The sequence below is a fragment of the Ostrea edulis genome, chromosome 8 (assembly GCF_947568905.1).
Source record: "Ostrea edulis chromosome 8, xbOstEdul1.1, whole genome shotgun sequence".
Classification (NCBI taxonomy): Eukaryota; Metazoa; Mollusca; class Bivalvia; order Ostreida; family Ostreidae; genus Ostrea; species Ostrea edulis.
The window spans coordinates 7,386,408-7,413,736 of NC_079171.1; the positions used below are offsets into that span (position 1 = coordinate 7,386,408).

Genomic DNA, 27,329 nt, shown 5'->3' on the forward strand with positions numbered 1-27,329 from the left:
TCCTACTCCCAATACAGAAAAAAATGTCTTTGTTGTGTAAAGACATTTTTGAATTTATATGGGAATCAAAGTGTGACAAGATAAAATGATCTGTAATAACCCAGGACCATCTCTCTGGGAGTTTAAATATGGTGGACATTGATAAATTGAACAAATCACTTGAATGTTCTTGGATGAAAAGACTGGTAACTACTAATGATAAACCTTGGTTAGATATATTTTTTGCAATTAATGGAAATGCTGTTGTGAAAAAACCTTTTGGATTTTGGAGATTCATATATTTCAACTGTTCTAATCAACAAAAATAATATTTTTGGAATGATATTTTTAGCTCATGGCAACATGTTATGAAGAAGATAGATCAAGATAAGAAATTATGGGTGAAAAATTGTCTGATGAATATACTTTCTTATCAAAATATATGTTTGAACAGAAGTTTCATATCCCTGATATAGATGTGATGCAATATAATAATGTTATTTGTGCTCTTTCAAAATGCTTCGACATTTTGAAAATTGAGAGGACCTGTATGTTAAAAATCTGTCTTCCTTATTTACCATTTTATTTTGAAAATATTCTGCCAAATGTCAGATGTACAAATATTATTTATAATTGTATAAACACAAATGAGGTTATTCCTACTTCAATGCCACGGTGAAATGTAGAGTTATCTCCCCATGATGTCAATTATATATGCACAAAGGATGTTTTGAAAGTTTGTTTCAAAACTACATCACATTCCTCTGTACAGTGGCTACAGTATCGACTTCTTCACAGAATTTTTCCTGTCGGCTACTATCTCAAAAAAATTCAAAGCAAAACATCAGATGTTTGTAACGTGTGTAAAAAAGAAACAGAAACTATTCAACATATGTCTGTGAGTTGTAATGAGGTATTGAATCTTTGGAGAGCTTTAAGTTTGCATATTTACAGGACTACTTAAAAAAGGATTGGTTTTAATTTTAAAAAAATATAAGTTTAGAGAATTACTATTTACTAAAGACAACATGAAAATTAACTTTATTATTTTGTATACTAAACAGTATATTTTCAATACCTCATTACAAGGTAAAACACTAAACACTTTAGGTCTCTTGAACCATTCGAAAATAAAATACAGTATTGAAAGGTGTATATCTATTTACAAATCCAATCAATTCGTTTTTGAAAAACAATGGAATTTGTGGAACAATATATTTGAACCCACTTAATAGTATATTTTTTACTGCATGTTTTGTATAAATTTATATTTTTTTTGATACTATTATAGCAACCTCGATAATTATTTTTTGGTATAATTTCAGTTCATTTTGAAATGTATGAGTGGAATATGAATGGATGGTGTGAGTGATTATATATCCATTGTACATCTTACCTATAAAAGTATATAGTATGATGCACTTAATTTCTATTTGTACAATGGGCAATGCTAATAAAAAAAGGTCCAGATTATGAAGAATTATTAATCACCATACTAAACTGGCTTAGTTAACTAAAACAAATGAATGTGATATTTCTTTTGCTACAAACGAGGTCCACGTGCTTCAGTTGTGGATCAGCTGCTTGGAAATCTCACGGGTAGCTGAGTTCACACTGTACACCTTGGTTTCTAACCACAGTCACCGAGTCCAGTACTACCTACCCTACCTCAAACCGTGGCTGCATGGTCAGCAAAACCCTGGATTTTCATGAATATTTATGAAATGACACATTACTTTTTATCCATCGCAGTCACAATAACATATTTCCGATATCTTAATGACAGCTTGAAATGTTTGCCACTGAATTCTGTAAAACGATTTGTAAAGGTTTGAAATATTCAATATTTAACTCTCTCTCTCTCTCTCTCTCTCTCTCTCTCTCTCTCTCTCTCTCTCTCTCTCTCTCTCTCGGATGTGGCCGGTCAACAGGGGATGTTTACTCCTCCTAGGCCCCTGATCCCACCTCTGGTGTGTACAGGGGTCTGTGTTTGCCCAACTAGCTATTTTGTATTGCTTATAGGAGTTGTGAGATTGATCATAGCTACTCAACATGAACTATTTATTGATTGTATCTTGCTTAACGTCTCAATCGAGAATTTTTCACTCATATGGAAACGTCACCAAGACCGGTGAAAGGCTTCAAATTTAGACCTATGCTCGGCATTTATGGCCATTGCGCAGTGGGGGTTCTTTAGCGTGCCACACCTACTGTGACACGGGTCATCCGTTTTTAAGGTAATCTCCGAGGACCCGTGCCATTCACACCTGATGCCGAACGTTTGGCGATGGAACTGTCACTACCTGTTTTAACGACTTAGGTGTGTTGCAGCCGGGATTCGAAACCCGGGCCTTCCGCATGCGGGGCATACACTCTAACCTCTCGGCCCCCGCGGCGGTAACTAGGTCAAACAAACTTTAAACTACTTAAACAGGCGATAACACATAAATGGTGTACACAGACCGACACGCCGCACAGGTATTTGATCACGGGACTAGACGGAAGGTAGAAAGAACAAGGAGGCCATCTTGGATTTCCAGGTTAGACAAATTATATGTACTCATTCTGGTATTGCAGTGTCAATAGTATCGATATTTCTGTGATCAATGCGATATGTCTGATCAAATATTATAATTTGGGAGGGGGGTATCGATGTCTCGTAGGTATCATATTTTATTTGAAATATTAAATTCAATGACAGCAGGATTTTAGATAATAATGTAATTCTAGCTTATCATTGGTTTTAACCTGCGGATTTTTTTTTATCAATACCTCCTTTGTACTGTCAATAATATCGATATGTCTGTGATCAGTGAGATGTATCTGATTACTTACATAATATTTCGGTGAGGGTGGGGGTGGGGGTGATAGCGATGCCTTTTACTTAAATTTCATTTGAAATATTAAAATTAATGACCGCAATGTTTTATGCTATACCGCAATTCTACCTGGTAAATTGTTTTGACCTGTTGGAATATTTTATTAAGATCCCCATTTTTTATTGACAGTAAACTGTTTGTGTGATCCCGGTGTCAGAAATGGATCCCCGGCGCAGTGCTCAGGAAGTCCTACTGTGTGACCTCTGTGAAACTGTCCCCCTACAGATTCACTGTGGAGTTTGTAATATAAATCTATGCAAAGCCTGTGTTGGGGAGCACCTCTCCGATTCCTCTAAACAACACAATATCATGCCCTATTTGCAAAGAAAGTCTACTCCTAACTACCCGAACTGTCCGCACCACGCCAATGAAGACTGTAAACATCACTGTGAGAAATGTGATATTCCTGTCTGTATTACCTGTATATCCTCCGGTAAACACAAAGGTCACGAATTAGTAGAATTTCTGGAGAAAGTCCGCGCTAAAACACAAAATTTGCAATATGATTTGGAGGAACTCGAGATAAGAATTTACCCGCGATATGAAGAAATGGCGTCCAATGTCCAAACTGAAAAAGCCAAAATAGAAACGAATTATGGGATATTGACCACAGCTGCGGAACAAGAAGGTGAAATCTTACACCGGGAGATCACTGCCATTGTCAACCAGCGGAAATCAGACATTCAGGAGATGAAAAACAAACACTTATCTACTCTGAATAAAAATACAGATGAAATCACACAGAAAATTACTGAACTCAAACAGATCATTTCCGACTTGAATTCAATCCTAGAATCAAACGACGTCTCCTTAACGTCTACTTACAAATCTAGGAATTCTGAATTTAGAACATTGCCGCCTAAAGTCCGAGTTACATTACCAGGTTTTACTCCTCAGAAAATAAACACAGGCCAGCTCCGGGAAATGTTTGGTTCTTTGTCGCCATTATCCATTAACAGAGAACATGGCGACACATTGAAGTCAGCAGAAGCTGTATCGTCTCCTCCATTCAAACCATTACTTGATAACCCGCGCCTCACCGCCACCATAGACACTGGATATATAGAACTACGCAGTGTTAGATGTCTAAGTGAAGATCAAGTCTGGACACACGGGGCTGACAACACCATGAAGCTCCTCGACCTCCAGAGTAAACTACTGACATCAATAAAAACCAAGTCAGGGAACACACCACACGACATAGAAGTGACGCGGGACGGATATCTTGTTTATACTGACGATAGTAATAAAACTGTGAACCTTGTTAAGAATAAACAGATACATACCGTTATTACATTACAAAAGGGATGGGGACCCTTTAGACAGTCGTGGTTACCTCTTTCTGTCTGTTGTACCGCGTCTAATGAGCTCCTGGTTGCAATGACCAGTGATGATGTCAAACAATCCAAAGTCGTGCGCTACTCTGGCTCCACAGCGAAACAAACCATTCAATTTGATGATCAAGGCAGTGCTCTCTATTCATATTTTGATTACATTATATACATATGTGAGAACAGGAACCTGGATATCTGTGTGACTGACTATGGCGGTAGAGTAGTGGTGGTGGTCAATCAGTCGGGGAAACTCAGATTTAGATACAATGGTCATCCCTCTAATATCAAGCAATCATTTGATCCACGCGGCATCACTACAGACAGCCAAAGTCACATCCTGATAGCAGACTATTGGAATGACCGTATCCACATCCTAGATCAGGACGGACAGTTCCTCCGTTACATTAAGTGTGATTTACGCGCTCCATGGGGTTTATGTGTGGACATCAGCGACAACCTTTTTGTGGCTGAAGAGTTCACTGCTAAAGTGAAGAAAATCCAATATCTATAAAGACAGTGTTAATTACACAGTTATACACAGTGTTAACTACGTCTATCAAAACGGTGTTAATTACACATATCTGCAGTGTTGATTACATCTACTTGACAGCGACCGCTCTGTGTGCATTACAGTCCTATGTTGATTACAGTTCCTTGTTGATTACAGCCTGTGTTAATCACAGCCCTGTGCTAATTACAGCTCTGTGTTGTTGATTTGTAACATGTACTTGCGTTTGTGAGTTTAACTGATATAACATCAGTCTCTCACTACAGTTTATTAATTATATCTTACAATATCTGTATCATTATGTTTAGTGGAACAGTATTAAGTTTTGAACACTAATTACTATATTGACTGTGTCACTAACTATTTATATACAGTGGAACCTCGCTAATCCGGACACTTCGGTTCCCAGGAAAATCGTCGGGATAAATGAATAGTCCGGATATCTGAATCGCATATTTTCTATCTTTACATAAGTAACTAATATGCTTACTTATTGATAGGTAGTGAATTAAACACATTCTGCCATTGGATAAACCATTCACATTAGTAAATGAATTATAATGATGTTGACATTTACATGCATTTCAAAGCCCTAAAATTAAAATATACGTGTGCAGTGTATTTGCCTATGCTTCCATTGTACATGTATATCACCACTACAAATAAATATACAAAACTGTACCGTATGCACTAAAACAAATAATGAAGCACTACATGTAACTATAGATAAATAAATCATCAGTAACTAACATAATCATTTACACTTCAGACATTTCATCACACTTTTACTTCTTAAAGAGGCCGATCATTTCAATCGCGACTTACGGGTTCAGCGGTCTGTTAAACAATCTTCATCGTCGAAAGTTGATTTAAGAATTTCGTGTTTATCCGTTGACAACATGTATGGAAAATGCAGAGAATACCAGATCGTTTATTTGTTGTTGTGCATGAAGGAATGCTTTTGCAAATAGTGTCCAATACAATTATATTTTATTACGTTACTGTACACCGCGTGTTTATCGGTTTCAGCGGCATTTTGTCACTAGATTGAAAACAAAGCGCAGAGGAAGTCTCAATTCCAAACCCATCGTAAATTAAATACTACCAACAACAATAACATAAATAAGAGCGACCCTACCCTAATTCTTTTCTGTATATATTTTAGTTATTTCACATGTATATACATACCTACATGTACATCCCTATTACTATTACCTGTTACTAATATTAGTAATTATTACTAATTATTACCTTCTATTAAAATCCAAATCCAAATAAATATTAAATATTCTGTTATTTATAAAATATAATATATTAAACAAAAATTATTATTATTATTAGATCTATTAAATAAATCAAATTAAATAAAAATTATTATATTAAATTTTCTTTATCAATTTTATTAATCATTTATAAGTTACTTCTTTATTTGATTATGATTTATGACATATGACCACATGTATGTGTCCGGCCATCAAAAGACAGTACCACAGTCATTAGACGTGTTGGTACACGATGGTACTTATTTATTTATATTTATTTATTTTTAAACCATGGGACAACCCATACGTCCCATACGGAGCATATGTATGTTACTACAACACACTTCAACTTCACTACGTTGGTGCATTTGGGAGGTGTTGGAGGGTGAGGCTGGATCGCAATGAGATGTATAGTATTATGGCAGACAATACATTCACCATTCGGTTAACGATATATAGTTAACCAATCCTACGAATATCAAACAAACTAAATAATTCATAAGTGAAATGAATAATGAAACATAATGTGTTTTATTTATGTTTCAAAATAAGTTAGTGAAAGGTGAAGATAAAGAACAGTGATCGATCTCATAACTCCTATAAACAATGCAAAACAGTGAGTTATGCAAACATGGACCCCTGGACACACCATAGGTGGTATCAGGAACCTAGGAATATTAAACATCCCCTGTCGACCGGTCGCACACACCGTGAGCCCTATATCTATATCTTGATAAGGTAAATGGAGTTATCCGTAGTCAGAATCAGTGTAACAAGAACGGTCTAACAGTCGGTATGAAATAAATCAGACAGCATTTGACCCAATGAAAGGTTGTATTGGCAAACTAGATCGTTATAACGGCCATATAATTTGCGAAATTCTTACTTTAAACAGGACTGTTTATTGTTTATATTGATTAATAGTTTATTGTTTTAGCAATAATTCAACCATCTTACGGCTTTAGAATTTTTTTATAATGTGGGAATAGTCGTGAATAAAAAAAGTAGTAGTTTTGCCACCTCTGGGGACAGAAAAGGGCTTACTGTATAAACACAGGGAGCTCGGTATTGTATTCTATTTAGCGCCTTTGGCAGATGGTACAATACTATAAATTACGCGTACATTGCTAGATATGTGTTACTATATCAGATGCGGCTTTTAATATCAGACACGCGTTTAATTTCCGGTAAATCTTTCTTGCAGTTCAAAATTCGCATCTGCCGAATATATATGTTGACAGTATTCCCACGAATATTCATTATTACTGAGGGACATAGTACATGCAAGGTGAAGATAACGAACAGTGATCAATCTCATAACTCCTACAAGCAATACAAAATAGATAGTTGGGCAAACACGGACCCATGGACACACCAGAGGTGGGATCAGGTGCCTAGGAGGAGTAAGCATCCCCTGTTGACCGGTTACACCCGCCGTGAGCCCCATATCCTGATCAGGTAAACGGAGTTATCCGCAGTCAAAATCAGTGTGCCAAGAACGGCTTAACAATTGGTATGAAACACGTCAGACAGCATTTGACCCAATGCGAGGTTGTATTGACGAACTAGATCGTTATAACGACCATAGAATTTGCGAAATGCTGACTTCAATCGAGACTGTTGAAATCCCTGTACCATCAACTTGTTTGTCAGTAGCTTACCTCGATTTAAAAACTGACTATACCCAGAACAAGCTCTTGCATATCGAATCAGTTGAGATATATAAACACCATATACAGGTGATAATGTAATAGTGCTACATAAATGTGGGAAGTTGACGATAGAGAAGCTGAAATCATCCCGTTTGTCACACAGTTGAGTTGTTAGTTTGCCGTTAATGTCTACTTTCAATAAAATATGTAAGTATGAAGCAGAAGTGGACGACTCTGTGGTGTCCTTTATTTCGAGCTCACAGGGATATATCAAAGCTTAAGTCAAAAAATGAATGTTGCGATGAAATGATTCAGAAATCCATCATTATAAGATAAAATCGTTTTTTCAGTATTTTGTCATCAACAGTTATTGAAGGGAAATACAACCCAAAATATTTTTACATGATAAATGATAGGATTAATCATATGATAAAGATATGTCCTACTATTGTGTTGATATACGGCCTAGATAAGCTTCAGTACTAATTTGAAAACGTTAAAAAAAATTGACTTACCGCGATTTTTAGAGGTTGCCATGATGTGTAATTCTTTCATATTCAAGACCACAAAAAGGAATACTTTTGACGTCACACTGTCTGTTCCGGTTTTGATGAGATTCTAAGATCATCAAAAATGTGCATGTAGTAGATTCTACGAATAAATGTGTTGATGCCTTCCTGTCGAGCAGTCAATTACATTAATGCGAAGAGAGATGTGATTTTTCCCCTAATTTCCCCACCCAACCAAATCATTTGAAAAGAAAATACTACCTAAAGTGTGGATTCATCATTTGCGTAATGACAAATTGAGGTTCGAGACATTTGCATGAAGACACATTTACCGTCTACCTGGTCTGCGTCTCGACTGAACGTTTTATTTTCTTCTTACGAAAAAAACGGGCTCAAATCCATACGGCTCCAAACTTAACTGTTCGTGACTTATCATGTTTACAGTGCTACATGTACTGATGGGATAAACCGGAACAGACGGTGAGACGTCATAAATTAAACATCAACGGTCGCTCTCTTAGCGGTGGGTAATTCAAAATATATGGTAGATTAATATTGATTTAATTATTAAGTATGGATTTTTGTTCTTATAGACTGTCATTTACGACATCGATAAGTGATACTTTATTCATTAAATCAAAAATGTGGTTAGAGTTGCCTTCTTCTATAAGATGTAATGAACATCTTACAGGTGATTGGAATGTTGGCTTATGTCTGAGTTTGTTCGTTTATCCCGGACCAAGTGTAGAGCCACAAACTGTGTAGTGCTGTGATATGTGTTAGGTGTTCCTGATCGTTAGAGCTGTTTTTTTTTTATCATCATCGGGGTAATGCCTGTCGCGACATCGGACCTCTATGTATTTATTACGGCGGTAACACATGTCACGACACGGGATGTCCGTGTATTTATTATCGCACCTACATGTACACCAGTTGCGGCATGGGGCCACTGTGTTTTTATTATCGCACTAACGCCTGTCGCGACATAGGACCTCATTATTTTTTTTATAATTCCAGACCAACGCATGTCGCGATGCCGGACCTCAGTTTTTAAAGCTATACGCAGAACACCCGCGATTTTCACATATCGAACGTTTTGGCAAATAAACAGTCCCAGTGTGTATTCAGAATCTCCCGATCAGGTTTCAACCACTGAGCCACCGAAACCGGTAAAACATCGTATGTATATGAAATATCTAAAACGTTTAAAAATATTTATATTAGTAAACCTTATCACGAATAGTTTGTTGACTTACGGTTAGTAGGTGCATGTTGATGTCGTATGTGATCCGGGAACACTGAACATCAGCAGGTTGCATTGGTCTTATTTATACTTAGTGACTGCCGCTGATTGGTTGAAAAAAGTTCGCACATGTCACATTCATGATTCTTACTTAAAGTTGGAGAAGAAAATCAATAACTATTAAAATGGATTTAACCCCCCTACTCTCAATGGTACAGTCTAGGGACTCATGTCATTGGACATTTGGCTTACGGTCAGCGGTCTTTTTTTTAGCCGGACAAAGCGGGTGTGTCCGGCCAACAGAAGACACTTTCTCCTCTTATCTCACCTGGTGTGTCCAGGAATCCGTGTTTGCACTGTTCTCGATTTTGAGAGCTTAATGCGATTGTTAACCGCTTGTAATTTCCACCTTTCACCTACAGCTGTTAACAAGCATCTAATGAGCTGTAAAGGGATTCTTTTAGTTTAAACTTTATTTCATTTGAATATGTCAACATATATATACACAATAAATAATATGCACACAGGATTCGGAAACAAGTTGTAGCAAATTATATTAATCCGTTTCCTTGAATTAACTTTGAATGGTAAATGTACATTTGCCCTTGTTGCTTGACAAAGAAGTAAAGGAAAATGAAAGAAAAAAACTTTAACAAATAAATGAATAAACAAATAAGAGAAAATGCAAATAAACAACAAATATCTACATAGGAAAACGGAAATTGGGATCATTCCTAATGATATGAATGCAAAATATTGTGGAAAGGGTGAAAGACTACTTAAGCTTAATACTGGTAAGGTGTTTACGCTAAATAGCACTAACTAATGGGATATAGATATCCAGTGCTAGATGCAATGACAAAATAATATAGTTATTATAAATGTTTGTATAGATAAATTAAAAAAGAACATGAGTTGTCAGACATTCTCAGCTGGTATGAATAGAGTATTATACATACTAGGCAGTGCATGATGTATGAATAACCACAGTGGTCTATGTAGAGCCACTCTCTTTCATCACGTGACCAAAGGGGACCAGGTCCGACTCCTTCCGGACCGCGTAAGTCCTATCCCCATTGTCACGGACGCTGATCTTACCATTTGATGACCATGCCTGCTTTAACTTGTGTTCTCGATAGAGCTGCCTACACAGGTAGAGAAGGCGATCACGATATTTGGTCAGATCTTCATTAATCGTGATGTGCCTAGTTTCAGTTTGCTTACGCAGCTTCTTTGCATCCTTCTTCAATGAAAACTTCACATCAGTAGTGTGAAGTCTGACAATAAATTGTCTTGGTGAATTTCGTTGTTTCCGAGGATCGCCAGCGCGGTGGGACGTCACAATATCGGTGGGTGCAAGTGGAACTTGCGCGGATGATGTAACTTTAAGAAGTTTTTCAGTAGTTGATTAATCGCGTGATTCAGGTATTCCGGAAACTCGGATGAGAGGTCGACGGCCGTACTGTTCTAATTCATAAACCTGGAGACGTAGATCTACGTTTTCCTTGCGTAGTTGGGTCATCTCTGTCCGTATAGGTTCCACCATCTCCTGAAGTATTCCCTGAATCTCCTCTGAAAGTCTGACAGGTGCGCTAACTGCATCAGCAATTTTCTGCAAGGCATCGCCTGATATTGTAAAATGCTGAGGATTGACTATATATGGTACTGGGTAACCAAACTGTGGGGGTGGGTGTTGCATCATTGGCGAGGTTTTGGAGTCAGGGGTAGAACTACAAACCGGAGCTCAGAGTTGGTTGGACGTACCCTCCATACCAGAATTGTTCAGAGATCCCTCACGAGTGTTTTTTTTTTTTTGCTTGCAATATCCGAGTATGTAAGCGAAAGATCACTTAAGTTACGTTTGTTCTTATCACACATACTACATACTACACGACACAGATATGAGGATAATGTTCAGCTTCGATGATGAATAGTGTTCATATATAGCTCACATACCTCAATCGAAAACAAAGAAAACTTCCAAAAACCTTCAATATCACAATTCAAACTCTTGCAAAATATCCGTAATGCTTCTCAAAGTTTAGGTCCACCAATGTAATCAGACATTTCACCCCAAATCCACGGTTTAGCATAAAAAATCACATTGTTTGTAGGAGCAACTGTTGAGCGCTGCCATACAACACGGGGCACAACTCTCTTTTGATTTATGAAATTTAGATTTACTGTTGTATTAATAAAACATGAAATACGTGATTAATTTCGTTTATTGATATGATCCCCCCTCTCTCTCTCTCTCTCTCTCCTCTCTCTATCTCTCTCTCTCTCTCTCTCTCTCTCTCTCTCCCTCTCTCTCTATCTCTCTCTCTCTCTCTCTCTCTCTCTCTATCTCTCTCTATTTTAGTTAAGGTTAATCATGATCATTTGATGTTATAGAGAATTGGGGTGTCAACGTGTTTCCTTCATTAAAACTTGACCTGGGCGGTGATTACTTTCATAGAGTTTTTTTATTTAATACATTCAACGATATTCTCAGTTAGATACGCCATCTCAAAACAAATATCTCCTGCTCACCTGGAGTCATAGGCGCGGAGCAAAAACTACCGAAATTGACCACTTTGTTGCAGCGTCGGCTTTCATCGTCTGACTGGTATAATAATGAAGATTGCGGAAAATTTTGAAAAGGGTAAAGTATTTATTCAATCGGTCTGAATTCAAATGTATAGGGTATATTATGTTGTTATTACTTTCATGTAAATCAGACGAATTTGATCGGTTTAGAAACATATGTTAAAAGTAATATAACCTCACTGTATGCAAAAGGCACGTCTGGGTAACGGTATATTGCAACAGCTGACAATACACGGTGGCATGCAACAGTACAAACAGTTTTAACTGCATGTTTGTAATGCTCATTCTTAAAGTATTCATTATACCAGAATATATCAAGTTTTGTAAAATAACATGTGAAATTATCACCCCTTAAAAACCATTTTGAAGCTCAATTTCGCCTCGGTCAACAATGGCTTTTGGCGGGGTGAGAATTTCACATGTCACCTTACAAAACATACTGTAGATAACATCAAAATATAGCTGTAACCTCTGACTATGGTAATTATGTTATATGAAAGTAGCATTGAGAAATTATGTTCCAGTGTCAGAACCATTATGAAACCATTTGGAATGAAGCACAATACCGAATAAACATCCGTACTTTGTTTAACTAGATGCATATTCAAATTATATTATCATGTATCAAACTTTATAAAAATCTTCCCATGGAAATTAAAGTCATCGTATGTCGTAGAAAGTTCTCAAGGACGATCAGACGGACGGACGAACAAATATAGTGATTACTATAGGGCATCCGCCATGTGACGATGCCCTTGTAAGATGAAGATTATTCTTTTGAGAGATTACCACAATATTGATAAAGATAAGATCACAACTGTAACTTATTTTAGATCTCGTATGAGATAAGATCATATTTGTAACTTACTTTAGATATTGTATGAAAGGCGAAGATAACGAACAATGACCAATATCATAGCTCCTATAAGCAATACAAAATAGATAGTCGGGCAGACACGGACCCCTGGACATACCAGAGGTGGGATCATTTGCCTAGGAGGAATAAGCATTCCCTGTCGATCGGTTATATCCGCCGTGAGCCCTATATCCTGATCAAGTAAACGATATCTAAAATAAGTTACCTGATGCACGAGATGATATCACAACAGTAACTTATTTTAGACCTTGCATGAGATATGATCACGTACAGCTGACACTTATTTTAGATTTTGTATAATATAAGGTTACAACAGTAACTTATTTTAGATCTTGTATGAGATAAGGTTACAACAGTAACTTATTTTAGATCGTGTATGAGATAAGGTTACAACAGTAACTTATTCTAGATCTTGAATGAGATAAGGTTACAACAGTAACTTATTTTATATTTTGTATGAGATAAGGTTACAACAGTAACTTATTTTAGATCTTGTATGAGATAAGGTTACAACAGTAACTTATTTTAGATCTTGTATGAGATAAGGTTACAACAGTAACTTATTTTAGATCGTGTATGAGATAAGGTTACAACAGTAAGTTATTTTAGATCTGGCATGATATATGATCACAGCTGTATCTTATTTTAGATTTTGTATGAGATAAGGTTACACCAGTAACTTATTTCAGATCATGTATGAGATAAGGTTACAACAGTAACGTATTTTAGATCGTGTTTAAGATAAATTTCAGATGTATTCTACTAGTGATCATGACTATTGAATTTTTAAAAACCAACATCAATTCAATTGTACAAAACCAGTAATCTTTTCTTCTGGAAATACTGGGTTCCATACTATGCATCAATCAGAAACAAACAAATGTTTAGAATTTTGTAAAGCTAGTTGTAAGTTTACATACTGTCATAGTATGACATTATTAAGCCTTTATAACACTCGGCATGAAGCACGTCAGACATCATTTACCCCGATGATATGTTGTATTGGCACACTAGATGGTTAAAACGACAATATAATTTGTGAAATGCTGATCTTAAACGAGACTGTTGAAACCCCGGTACCATAAACCTGTTTGCCAGTAGCTTGCTTTGATTCTAAAATGACCATATGCAGAAAAAGAGTTTGGTTATCGAATCAGTTGAGATTAATGTTTGTATATGTTTTTTGTTATATGAATATAAAAACAGGCCGGTGAGCATGCAACAAAAGCTATCAAACTCTAAATAAGTATACGCTACATCTACAGCTGGATATCTCCTCAATTAAAACATCAGCAACAAAACAAGTCCATTGTAAGAACTTTCTTCATGAGGTGTTTCACAATGCTTATCAGAGAGCTGAGAAGGGCAGTTAACTAATACATAAACAACGTTTCTGAGTTACCTCTCTTTGTTCATGCCAATTATCCTGTTCTTGTTTTTCTGTATGATCATCAACGGTAGCGCACTGTGAATACACATAAATGACATGTACCAGTAAAGGAAACAGAGTGTTGTCATAATATGTGTTAATCCACCAGCGAATAAATCAAAAACAATATGATATGGTAAACGGTAGTTCGTGGGTTTCATTAAGTATCAAAAGAAATAGATACATATTCTCAATTTACGAATTTTGAACTCTGTATCATCCAATTTACCTGTTTATAATTGTGTACTTTGGATGATTTTTTTTTAGTTATTTACAAAACAATAATTATAAAACTATTTCATTAGTATTTTATACCATTGTATTTCCACTGTTTAATTAACTCAAAATAAGACTCGTGTAGTGGGTAGAGTTTAAACGAATCGGGCAGAGACAGATCACTTTGAATTTTGTATCACTCGAATTAACAGTTGATGTAGGTGTACTTTGAAAATGTTTTGCAGAAACAGGATTTTCCTTTCGATGTATAATCTGAAGACTGATGGGGATAACTACCGAATACATAAACACTTACTGTTTCAGAGTTACCTCTCTTTGTTTATGTATTGACTTTCTGTACAGTCTTCAACTGTGATCACAAATAAATGATATGTACCAATAAAGGAAAAATTTTGTAATCATAAGAAATGTGTTAATTCATCAGCGAATAAACATAATAAATTAAAACAAGGCTTACATAGTGAGTGGATGTTAAACAAATAGACCTTTGAATATAAAAAAGCAGATACAGGTTCTCAATTTACATACTTTAAACTTTGTATAATTCGATCTACCTGTTTGTGAGTGTGGATTTTGAGTATTGGTTTTATTATTTGTTAAACAATATCTATAAGACTATATCACAGTTACTTATTAGTGCTGCAAAGTACTTTTACATTATCATTGAATTTTCACTTGACAAACTTGATTCTAACGAACCGGTGCACCCGGGTTAAACGACGATGTACGGCGACACAGTTGATTGTGTGCCGGAATTGCGCACACATCCCGTCGGGTACGCTGATTGAGACGGGAAATTTTGATAGGCGATGGCGGCTTCAAGCGGGCGTCATTGGAGACAGTAGTATCAAAAGTTGCTTAGTCATAGAGAAAATGTTTTTATTTCTTACACTGGTGAAATAAACATTATTTGTAAATATGTTGGTCATTTCTATGCCGAATAATGTTTATACAATAAAAGGTCAACAATTTCATTACTGTAAAGTAGGCGGGTCGCTTGATTCATAGCGCGTCGCCGTGTATACCCGGCTTAGTTTGATTCGGACGGATATTATCAGAACCAATTATATGCTAACTGTCCAGTCTTTCTCTCAGACAACTTGCGATTTCGCATGGACGAAATTTCTATTAAACTGCGCATGGGATTTTAGCACTCAAATGGCACATTTAAAAACTTCTTCCATCGGATTCCCTGTCTCAACAAGACTTAATTATAATTCACATCAAATAAAATTGCCTAGCTGTTTCATGAACAAATTGAGATGCCACTTAGTAACTAATAAAGGTAGCTCATTATATTAGTTTTTTATTTAATAGCTCGTTAGCTCACCTCTTATGGAGTATGATTTCGCCATCGAAAAAGCGATACAAGTATTTTGTATCAATTTCTGTGACTTATATCGGAATGATAATAAAGGTACTCTAGAGTCCAAATTTCGTTGTAATTTGCTTCCACTTTTCATATCATGTAAACAATGGAAATATATAATTATTATTTGTCAAGAAAATTTAGTTTAGTAAATATCGGCTTATTTCTGATAATGATAACTACACATTTATATAACTAAATACAGTTTATCAAAACTTACCGTATTGGTTGATAAACTATATATGTATTTATACTGTATATACTGTATATATCACAGGCGTTTGGGGTATGAATCATGATCATTCCACTCCTACCCCCCTCCCTCCTAACCCCTCCCCACACACTCCCACAAATAAATCTTTTCTTAAATATCGACGACGGGGGCTACAGTCATCGCCATTTGAATTTAAAAGTTTTTCGAAAGCATACATTCATATCCTAAATGATTTGACTGTACCTACTATCATCTATATATTCCCAGATTTGTAAAAGCATGGGCGGGGTCAAATATCTATGGAAATGTTAGCCAATGAGGAAACTCTCAAGCTTAAACTCAGAGTTATATACCGTTCGTGGCGAATTGATGCACCGTGTGACATTTAAACCATAAAATTGCAAATGTTAATTAGCTGAATCATGCAAATTTTAACATGAAAGTTGAAGATATCGAACAGTGATCAATCTCATAACTCCTACAGCAAGGACATGTACATTCTGTATTAACATATTGGGGTCATTTCATATAGACTTATTGTTTCATCCTTAATAAGCATGATATTCTCTGATATTTCATTCCTATATAAAATGAACTAAAAATGTGTTGATTGTTAAAAAAAATTGATTTTCATTTCCAGTTGAAGGACAACGACTCACACTGAACGGCTTCCAGGAGAAAATACAGATAACATTATTACTGGAAAAACTCTTCGTACTGCACCCGCTCATAAGGCAACGTTGAAAGAGAATTTGCTATCAAATTGGCATATTTTGAAATCATTTACAAATTTGACAATTGTTCGGTGCCTCTCCGCAGCATTTTCGGAACTAGTGACCTCCAACTCTGATGTATCGGTAATTACGAACAGACTTACTATCAGGAAGACATTAATTTATGAATTGACATTTTCTGCTTCTTTAAAAATAGGTTTATTACTTTAGATCCACTTTGATTCAATGAGATAATTGATATTCAACCAACTCTGTGTCATTTCACTTGTTCAACAGTCACAGCTTGTATTGCATTAAATAAAGATATCATTTAAATCCTCACAATGGAAAATATCCAATGAAAACCCCGTTCTATGTGATCAATATTGAGTGACAAATCAGGTTTTTTTTCGAATGTCATCCTTGCTTCTACCAAAAAGAAACCTAATGTGTATTGATGTTTTGAAATAAAATCTAATTCCCCCGATATGATCTGAGAAAGAATGTATGCCTTCCTTACAATGGAGAGGACATGATAAACAGTACCGGTTCTCCCCACGTGCGTTAAGATGATCTTGTAAATGATGCTATCTTTATGGGCTGTAGTGTGATTCCTATCGTGCTATGTTTAGTCTATGTATTTGGGAATCGTCTGTGAACTACACATACAAAGGACAATGCCACTACAATGAAAAACAATGGACGTACTCAAAAGTATTTGTTGTTTTAAACACATACGACAGAGTAGAGATTGTGGTATAAGGCAGAACGATGTTTCCATATTTTTTTTCCATCATCTAAATGTATAAAAAGGTCATGCCTTCAATCTCCCATTTTCATTCTCAAATTTTAATGCAATGAATAATCCCATCATTTTCATTAGGAATTTCTATTTTACATACACTTGGTTAGGACCGTAACGTGTTTACTGTTTAGGTATGATGATTCAGACCAGTCTGAGGGTAGGTGCAGGTTTGATTATTGATCAATGAAACGGATAATAAACGGGCACCTGTAAAAAGCGAAACGAAATCTACCGAAACTAAACGAAATCCACCGAAACGAAACCTTACGAAACGAAACATATTTCATAACCGAATTCCTAATACTATTAATTAAAATAGCATTTCAGGCCCCTGTGAAAGTTACCACAGACACATCAAATTCGTCTCTCTTTGATGTAGACTTTCGGGTTGATTGAGGCAAAGTTTGAAAAGTTGGAAGGGGGTGAATAAGCACAAATTGATGAATTATACCATGCGCAATTGGTTTCGGATTCACACATTTCAGAACGGAGGGTTAGTCTCACAGGTCGGAGGTCTGCGGAAACACACTAAACGAAGGGGTGTCGCTGGCGTTGGATCCGCCTTTGGGCAAAAATACATGTCTCAGTATTCTTTGCTCTATACATACATGTGGCTATTGTGTATTTCTATGACGTATATCAAGCGATGGATTATGAGTATGTCTTCCCTTTCTATTTGTATTGTCTGCCTCCAATGGTAATAAGCCTTTTGTTTTATATGTCCTATACCCAGACAGATATGTGTCTAATATGTATGTTCTATACTCAGACAGATACGTGTCTAATATGTATGTTCTATACCCAGACAGATACATGTCTAATATGTATGTCCTATACCCAGAGAGATACGTATCTAATATGTATGTCCTATACCCAGACAGATACGTGTCTAATATGTATGTTTTATACCCAGACAGATACGTGTCTAATATGTATGTCCTATACCCAGACAGATACGTGTCTAATATGTATGTTCTATACCCAGACCGATACCTGTCTAATATGTATGTTCTATACCCAGACTGATACCTGTCTAATATGTATGTTTTATACCAGACAGGTACGTATCTAATATGCAAGTATAATCTGCAGACATAAACGTTTCTAATACATATGGTATGTATCCAAAGAGATATATCTATGTCATATACCCAAATATGCACATAACTAATATGTATCTCTTACGAGAGTGTGAGATTTTATACCTGTATGTATGGATTGCATGTAATTTGTACACCAGCACCAGTAGATATGAATTGCATGTAATCTGTACACCAGCACCAGTAGGTATGAATTATATGTAATTTGTACACCAGCACCAGTAGGTATGAATTATATGTAATTTGTACACCAGCACCAGTAGGTATGAATTATGTGTAATTTGTACACCAGCACCAGTAGATATGAATTATATGTAATTTGTACACCAGCACCAGTAGGTATGAATTGCATGTCACTTGTACACCAGCACCAGTAGGTATGAATTATATGTAATTTGTACACCAGCACCAGTAGGTATGAATTGCATGTCACTTGTACACCAGCACCAGTAGGTATGAATTGCATGTCACTTGTACACCAGCACCAGTAGGTATGAATTGCATGTCACTTGTACACCAGCACCAGTAGGTATGAATTACATGTCACTTGTACACCAGCACCAGTAGGTATGAATTGCATGTCACTTGTACACCAGCACCAGTAGGTATGAATTGCATGTCACTTGTACACCAGCACCAGTAGGTTTGAATTGCATGTCACTTGTACACCAGCACCAGTAAGTATAAATTATATGTAATTTGTACACCAGGACCAGTAGGTATGAATTATATGTAATTTGTACACCAGGACCAGTAGGTATGAATTATGTGTAATTTGTACACCAGGACCAGTAGGTATGAATTATATGTAATTTGTACACCAGCACCAGTAGGTATGAATTATATGTAATTTGTACACCAGCACCAGTAGGTATGAATTATGTGTAATTTGTACACCAGGACCAGTAGGTATGAATTATATGTAATGTGTACACCAGCACCAGTAGGTATGAATTATATGTAATATGTACACCAGTACCAGTAGGTATGAATTATATGTAATATGTACACCAGCACCAGTAGATATGAATTATATGTAATTTGTACACCAGGACCAGTAGATATGAATTATATGTAATTTGTACACCAGGACCAGTAGGTATGAATTATATGTAATTTGTACACCAGGACCAGTAGGTATGAATTATATGTAATTTGTACACCAGGACCAGTAGGTATGAATTATATGTAATTTGTACACCAGGACCAGTAGGTATGAATTATATGTAATTTGTACACCAGGACCATGTCATTTTCGTGTAATTTAAGGTAATTCTTTGTATTGCACCCGCCTCATAAGGCATTGTTGATAGTGAATTCGAATTTCTTAAATAATCTGTCACTTGCTCAGTCCCTCTCTCCCGTACGTTGCCAAAATGGTTACCTCTAAGGTTAATATGAACATGATTACTCTCAGGAAGACAATAATTTATAAAATCGACATTTTTGACGAGTTTCCAGCTTCAGACCCCGTCTAATTTACTGAGATTATTGATATTCAGTCACAAATGTTTTGTTTTATAAGTTCTTTTAAGCTCAGTTTATTCAGGTCAGTTACAGATTGTACTGCATTCCACAAAGTCGTCATTTAATATCTCATAACAAAAACAATAAACTAATTAAATCAAAAGCCCGCTATATATAGTTAATGCAGAATGACAAATGAATTATCGAAGTTCACCCTTCTGCCATTTAAAACACAATAAATCCTAATGATATGATCAGAGAAAGAATTGATGCCGCCTTACAATGGAAATGTTTAAATTAACAGTAATGTATCTCCCCAAGCGTGCATGATGTTATCTGTGTGGACTGTAGTGTGATTTCTTCTGTGTTATGTATTTGGGAACCGTCCATGAATGACATATCAAAAGACTAAAGCTCTTACAATCCAAAACGATTGCATTACTCTAAAAGTTTTGTCGTTTAAAACGTGTATAGCATTTCAAAGATTTTGATATAAGACACACCATTTTTTCCCTTTCATTTAATCATTTTAATATATATTTTCTATACCTGACAAAACTCACGTCTTTACCATTTTTAAATTTTTTTAATGAGATAATAAATCCCACCGTTTTCATTAGGAAGTTTAATTTGATGCACACTTTGTTAGGACTGCAATGTGTTTAATTTCAGTGAATTAGACCAGTCTTGGGACATGTGGGATTACTGATCTATGAAATTTAAAAAAAACCCAGAGATAACAAGATCATAATTATTACCTATATAGACGAAGGCATGTTAAAAACCCTGGAAGCTATTAAAATGCGTTCTTTTCCAGACATATATGTGACTAATAGCCCAGACAGATGCATGTCTAATATGTATGTCCTATACCAGATAGATGCATGTCTAATATGTATGTCTTATACCAAAACAGATACTTGTCTAATATGTATATCCTATACCCAGACATATACATGTCTAATATGTATGTCCTATACCAAGACAGATACATTAGTCTCTCACTGCTGTTTACTAGCTATATCTTATCTGTATCATTATGTTTAGTGGAACAATATTAATATTAGTACATTAATTACTTGTTTGACTTCGTTACTTATTATCTCTAAACATTCTTTTGTGGATTAATTTGACTGTGTTACTAGTTATCTCTATACAAGTTTTGTGGACTAATTTGACTGTGGTACTAGTTATCTATCTCTATACAATCTTTTTGGACTAATTTGACTGTGTAACTAGATATATATCTCTATACAATATGTTGTAGAGTAATTTTACTATGTTACTAGTTATCTATCTATATACAATCTTTTGTGGACTAATTTGACTGTGTCACTAGTTATCTATCTTTATACAATCTTTTGTGGACTAATTCGACTGTTTTACTAGTTATCTATACAATCCTATGTGGACTAATTCCACTGCGTTACTAGGTATTTAAATACAAACTTTTCTGAACTAATATGACTGTGTTACTAGTACTTGAATACTATTATTATTGTTTGTGTTATCTTTCAATATGCATCTAATTATTTGGACAAGGGAGGCATAAATTGTAAAGTTTAGGGACCCCCACCCCTGAATATTATTCTTATTTCGTTTGTTTATTTTATGTTTCAAGATGCATATAATTTTTCAATGTGTGTATATAGATAAACATGATTTAGAATCCAGTCTTACATCATTTTTAAGTACGTAGTTGGATTAGTGATCCCAAACGTTCGGCCTTCTTTACAGATTTTCAGATCCAAGGTCACAATCTGCTGTTCATCACCAATAGCGCCACACTATGTATTTAAATTTCCACCTTCCTACAAAATAAACAAAGATAAAGTGCTAGCATGCCAAACTGAATTGTCAACAATAGTCTGTGCTAAAAATACGTAAATGTTAGGGGAAGAAAAAAATTGGTCAACCGATATTTGAACTTGATACCTATCGATATCATGTTGCCGTCGGTGGCCTAGTGGTTAGGCTGTCAGACTCTCGACCGAAAGATCGTGGGTTCGAGTCCTGGCCGCGGCAGGGCCGAAGTTGTCTCCTTGGGAAAGGCACTTTACATGAATTTCCTCACTCCACGCTTGTGTAAAAGGATTACCTTGCTATAGACAGTGAAATATATTGTTCGAATGTTAGTGTTCTAGCGCCTGTAACGACAGCTTGCACTGTGCGCTTCCGAGGAAGCTGAGACAGTTCTAGATCAATAAAAGGTCTACCGGGTCAATAATGTATTGTAAAGCGCTTTGCGCAGCATACACTAAAAAGCGATATATGAAACCAATCATTATTATTGTTATAATGTGGCTTCGGTATAAGTTGCATCGGTATAAGTGTCTTCAGTATATATAACTTCTGTATATTTGACTTCTGTATAAGTGACTTCTGTATAAGTGAATTCTGTATAAGTGACTTCTGTATAAGTGACTTCTGTATACGTGACTTCTGTATACGTGACTTCTGTATAAGTGACCTCAATATAATGACTTCTGTATAAGTGACTTCTGTATAAGTGACCTCAATATAATGACTTCTGTATAAGTGACTTCTGTATCAGTGACTTCTATATCAGTGACTTCTGTATCAGTGACTTCTGTATAAGTGACTTCTGTATAAGTTACTTCAATATAATGACTTCTGTATAAGTGACTTCTGTATAAGTGACTTCTATATCAGTGACTTCTGTATAAGTGACTTCTGTATAAGTGACTTCTGTATACGTGGCTTCTATATCAGTGACTTCTGTATAAGTGACTTCTGTATAAGTGACTTCTGTATAAGTGGCTTCTGTATAAGTGACTTCTGTATACGTGACTTCTGTATGTGGCTTCTGTATAAGTGACTTCTGTATAAGTGACTTCTGTATAAGTGACTTCTGTATATATAACTTCTGTATAAGTGGCTTCTGTATAAGTGACTTCTGTATAAGTGACTTTTGTATAAGTGACTTCTGTATAAGTGACCTCAATATAATGACGTCTGTATCAGTGACTTCTGTATAAGTGACTTCTGTATTAGTGACTTCTGTATAAGTGACTTCTGTATAAATGACTTCTGTATAAGTGACTTTTGTATAAGTTACTTCTGTATAAGTGACTTCTGTATAAGGTACTTCTGTATACGTTACTTCTGTATAAGTGACTTTTGTATAAGTGACTTCTGTATAAGTGACCTCAATATAATGACCTTTGTATAAGTGGCTTCTGTATCAGTGACTTCTGTATAAGTGACTTCTGTATAAGTGACTTCTGTATAAGTGACTTCTGTATAAGTGGCTTCTAAATAAGTGGCTTATGTATAAGTGACTTCAATATAATGACTTCTGTATAGGTGACTTCGGAACGAACAGACTTACAATTATGTAGACAATACTAGTATTGTATTAGATAAAGCTGTTATTTAAATCCTCGCAATGAAAAGGATCAAATCAAAAACCGGTTCTATGTAATCGATATCGAGTGATAAATCAGTTGTTTTTGGTTTGGTTTTTTTTCGAGGGTCACTCTTGCTTCTACCATATTAAACCTAATGTGTATTGAGGTTTTGAAATAAAGCTTAAATCCGACGATATGATCTGAGAAAGTATCCATGCCCAACATTATTATTAAAACACCCTTCTTAGTGCACATAAAGCAATGTTGAAAGCAAATTTGCTATCAAATTGGTATAATTTGAAATTAATTACAAAGGACCAGAGCCACAAACCCCATATTATGGCCCTTAAAATATATAAAAATGAAAGTAAGTGTTGAATAGGAGTATTGGTGTTATAAATATGTATCAGAATCCGGGGCTTAAAAAAACATGTTACATTTTAAACATAGGAGCACAACTAAAGCTGTATACATACTAGAACCGGATATGGTATCGTATTTTTGTCATTTTTCAACAAAAACTGGTTATTTTGTAAAGGTTTTGTCATACTGGTTTCATCTCGCCCAAAATATTTAAAGTATTTTTATAATATACACCTTTTCAATTGACCATAAATGCAAAAATATTTTAGGGCGAGCTATGGGCACTATTTTTATTTTAAAAAAAAACGATATTCCGGATTGCTGAAAAATATTACGGTTATAATGCGCTAGTGGTGGTAAACTTGAATTTTACAGAAAATATGGCTGGTTTAAGTATCTTAGGGAGAAGAAAACTACGTTTTTTATTTTGTGTCATGTATATGTACATCGGTCATTTTAGTTCGGTGTTTATTTTTAAAGCAAGGGAAATTCCCTCACCTAATAATAGTTTTCGGTTGCAACTTGTTTTGCCCTTTTACTATAGATGTTCATTTTCAATACCTAGTTGTTTTCATCTTTTAAAGTCGTTCACAATATATCTTCATTGCATCGTTGCTTAAAAACTGTGTACAATTTTGGTAGTTTTACATTATCATCATAAACATTATCATTGAACGAAACGACAGTTACCGAAACTGCTAGGGCTAGTGACTGAAATGAACATGGCGTGGCGTCTTCTTTCACTTTGGGATATCGGAAAATATTCAGGCTTCACGCAAGTATTCTTGTATGGTACTGATATCATATCGAATAATTTTTGCTCTATTTATTTTACAAAAGTGTTACTACGCAGCTTTAGACTGTCAACATTCGAAATAACTGTTTTATTTAACCTAACTTTACGTACATTGGGAGAAAGTCCTTCTTTGATTTACAGTACATCCAAGTTTCGGGCTGAATATTAGCATGACCTGGTCAGGCAAGAAGGAATTCAAAATAACAGATTTAAACTACAACATGACTTACCATAGCATGCAGCATTGCCGCCAGTTAAATCCGACAGTAAGTTATGTAAGCAATTCATAGATAGCGATCCACATGTTATCGATGAGACATGACGTCATCTGTTGTAAGATATTCATGACGCATTTTATGCTTCGATAGGCGGATCAAGTAACCCCATATGAAAATACTCGATATACTGGTTTTGTTTTGTTTTGATTTCACATATGATATCGTTGTACATGTCATGAGTTTTTTATTTTCTATTTTTATGTAACTTTACTTGTAAACAAAGACTGTGCGTTTTGTTTTTTGTTTGGGGGGTTGGGGGGGGGGTAAGACAGTACAGCATTTATAAATTGTGCATGTTTGATTCCGTTGATTTTCAATTTCATGGCCTAGTTCAAAGGCCTATCAACGTATCAGTGTTCCATTGTCCAATATAAAATTAGAAAAGGAAAAATAGTGTCGTCTTGGTTGTCAAGGAGGTGTGTCCCAATGCCAAGTTACATTTAAACAATATAAACAAATATTTTTTTCAGCGTGCTCAACAAATCAAATTGCGTTTTACAAGTAAAATTAAATTATGACAGACGGACTGAATTCTATATTATATATGTTTTGCCAATTAATAAACTGGACATGTGTTGTGCCAATAAATATATCTTAATTTAATAATCCAGCCTACAATAGCAACAGGAAATTGTGCTTAAATTGTCCAATCTTCAAAACCTTAAAAATTGTGTACATGTGTGTGGTGGCGGTGGTGGTTTTCATCCACTCAAACTGTCCCAATCCCCCTCCCAAATTCAATTTCTTTAAGTGTGCAGTGGATAGATCGCCACTTGGACCCATCCAAGTCTACTGTAAGGATGTTTTAAAATATCGGTTTCAAATGCAATTAGTTCAAACAAAAAAATATATATAGACAACATTATTTGACGATTTGCATTTTAGTTGCTTCTATTCATACACGCTATACAACAGTACTGAATCTATAACTGAGAGAGAGAGAGAGAGAGAGAGAGAGAGAGAGAGAGAGAGAGAGAGAGAGAGAGAGAGAGAGAGAGCACCAGTAATTGTATACAGGTACGGGAAGTTTAATCAAATCTTAAATGTACAATATTATTATTATTAATTAACCATTCCACTTCATTCTGATATATTTAATTTCTCTTTTTTCCATGTTAAATTATTCGGATGGCGCGAGTTAGGACTGCCTCCCCCTCCCTTTTTTAAACCGATGTTACGTGCCTAGCTATCTAACGCCCTCTCAGTCAAAAATGAAATAAATATAAAATCTATATTACTACAACTTTATTGGATTTACTAGACTTTTTTTTTACCACCGTAATACATGTTTATGCAAGCGGACAATCTAGGCATTTTAAAGAAAATTTCCATCTTCGATAGCAAAGTGTTCAGCCCGCGAAGAGCAGAATCCACCCAAAACCCATGGAAAGCGAAGATGATTTTTGCCCCCGTTTTCGGGTGTTATAACTGATATAAAAAATAGTATGTTCTATAACTTTCATTCAGAAGACGGGTAAGTTCGTGAGTCACTGAATAAACTTGTCCGCATTCTTATTTCAATCGCGTTGTCAACTGTACACTTTTTGATATTTCTACACTACCTGTAAACATGTAGACAACGGATCTAAATCATCTAATATTCTTAATTACAATGAAAATTATACATTAAAATACATGTGGTGCACTAATATAAATGTCAATCTTTTAAAATAATCTCACAAATAAACCAATGCTTTTACTTGTCATTTTATGGTCCACATTTCTTTGAGCTGATATAATTCATGCAAATTGAAATCAATGCCAATTTATACCATGTGATATTCGTTTGTTCATTTTCAAAGTCAAATGATCCTTCTCTTGGTGAACTCGTGCTGCTCGTGCTGTGAAACAATGTGCGACTAACACGTACAGGTGTTTGTGTACGGGATGTCGAGAATTTGGGCGTTTCATAAAGGTGTGAACGTCTGCGGGGAAGATACGGATATATATCAATATCTTGATATATCTATATACAAGAAATAATCCCGATTTACAAACATGTTGAGGTTTCTACTTAGAGATAATTAAAATTCATTTAGTGACACTGTCCACTATATATCTGCTTCAAACATATAAACGTGGAAAGTTAATACAGAACGGACGTCATAAGTTAAGGGTAATTAAGATGAATTGTTTCGAATAGCAAACTCCAACATGTAAACAATTTAAGTAAGTTATCAAATCAGTATGGTAATTCTTTAAAGATAGACAGTGAAGGTACATTTTTAAAAATTAAATTACTATTTTAAATTTACGATAATATATATCATTAAATGATATGAATATATACAAGTCGCCGTTTTATACGTTTTAATTTTCACCCACTAATATTTCGCTTAGTATTTTTTTTTATCA

The 27,329-nt window shown here is 35.4% G+C and overlaps 1 protein-coding gene across 1 annotated transcript; it reads left to right on the forward strand.

Moving 5' to 3' along the window:
• Window positions 1–3,017: 3,017 nt before the first annotated feature.
• On the forward strand, window positions 3,018–5,088 carry LOC130049393 (tripartite motif-containing protein 45-like). Its single transcript, XM_056146850.1, has 2 exons — window positions 3,018–3,486; window positions 5,075–5,088. Exons 1-2 carry the CDS (start codon window positions 3,018–3,020, stop codon window positions 5,086–5,088), a joined length of 483 nt encoding a protein of 160 aa, XP_056002825.1.
• The last annotated feature ends 22,241 nt before the right edge of the window (window positions 5,089–27,329 follow it).

What these genes read in the sequence shown, in the direction of transcription:
- LOC130049393 (XM_056146850.1), top strand. Translation starts at nt 3,018, where the DNA reads ATGGATCCCCGGCGCAGTGCTCAGGAAGTCCTACTGTGTGACCTCTGT.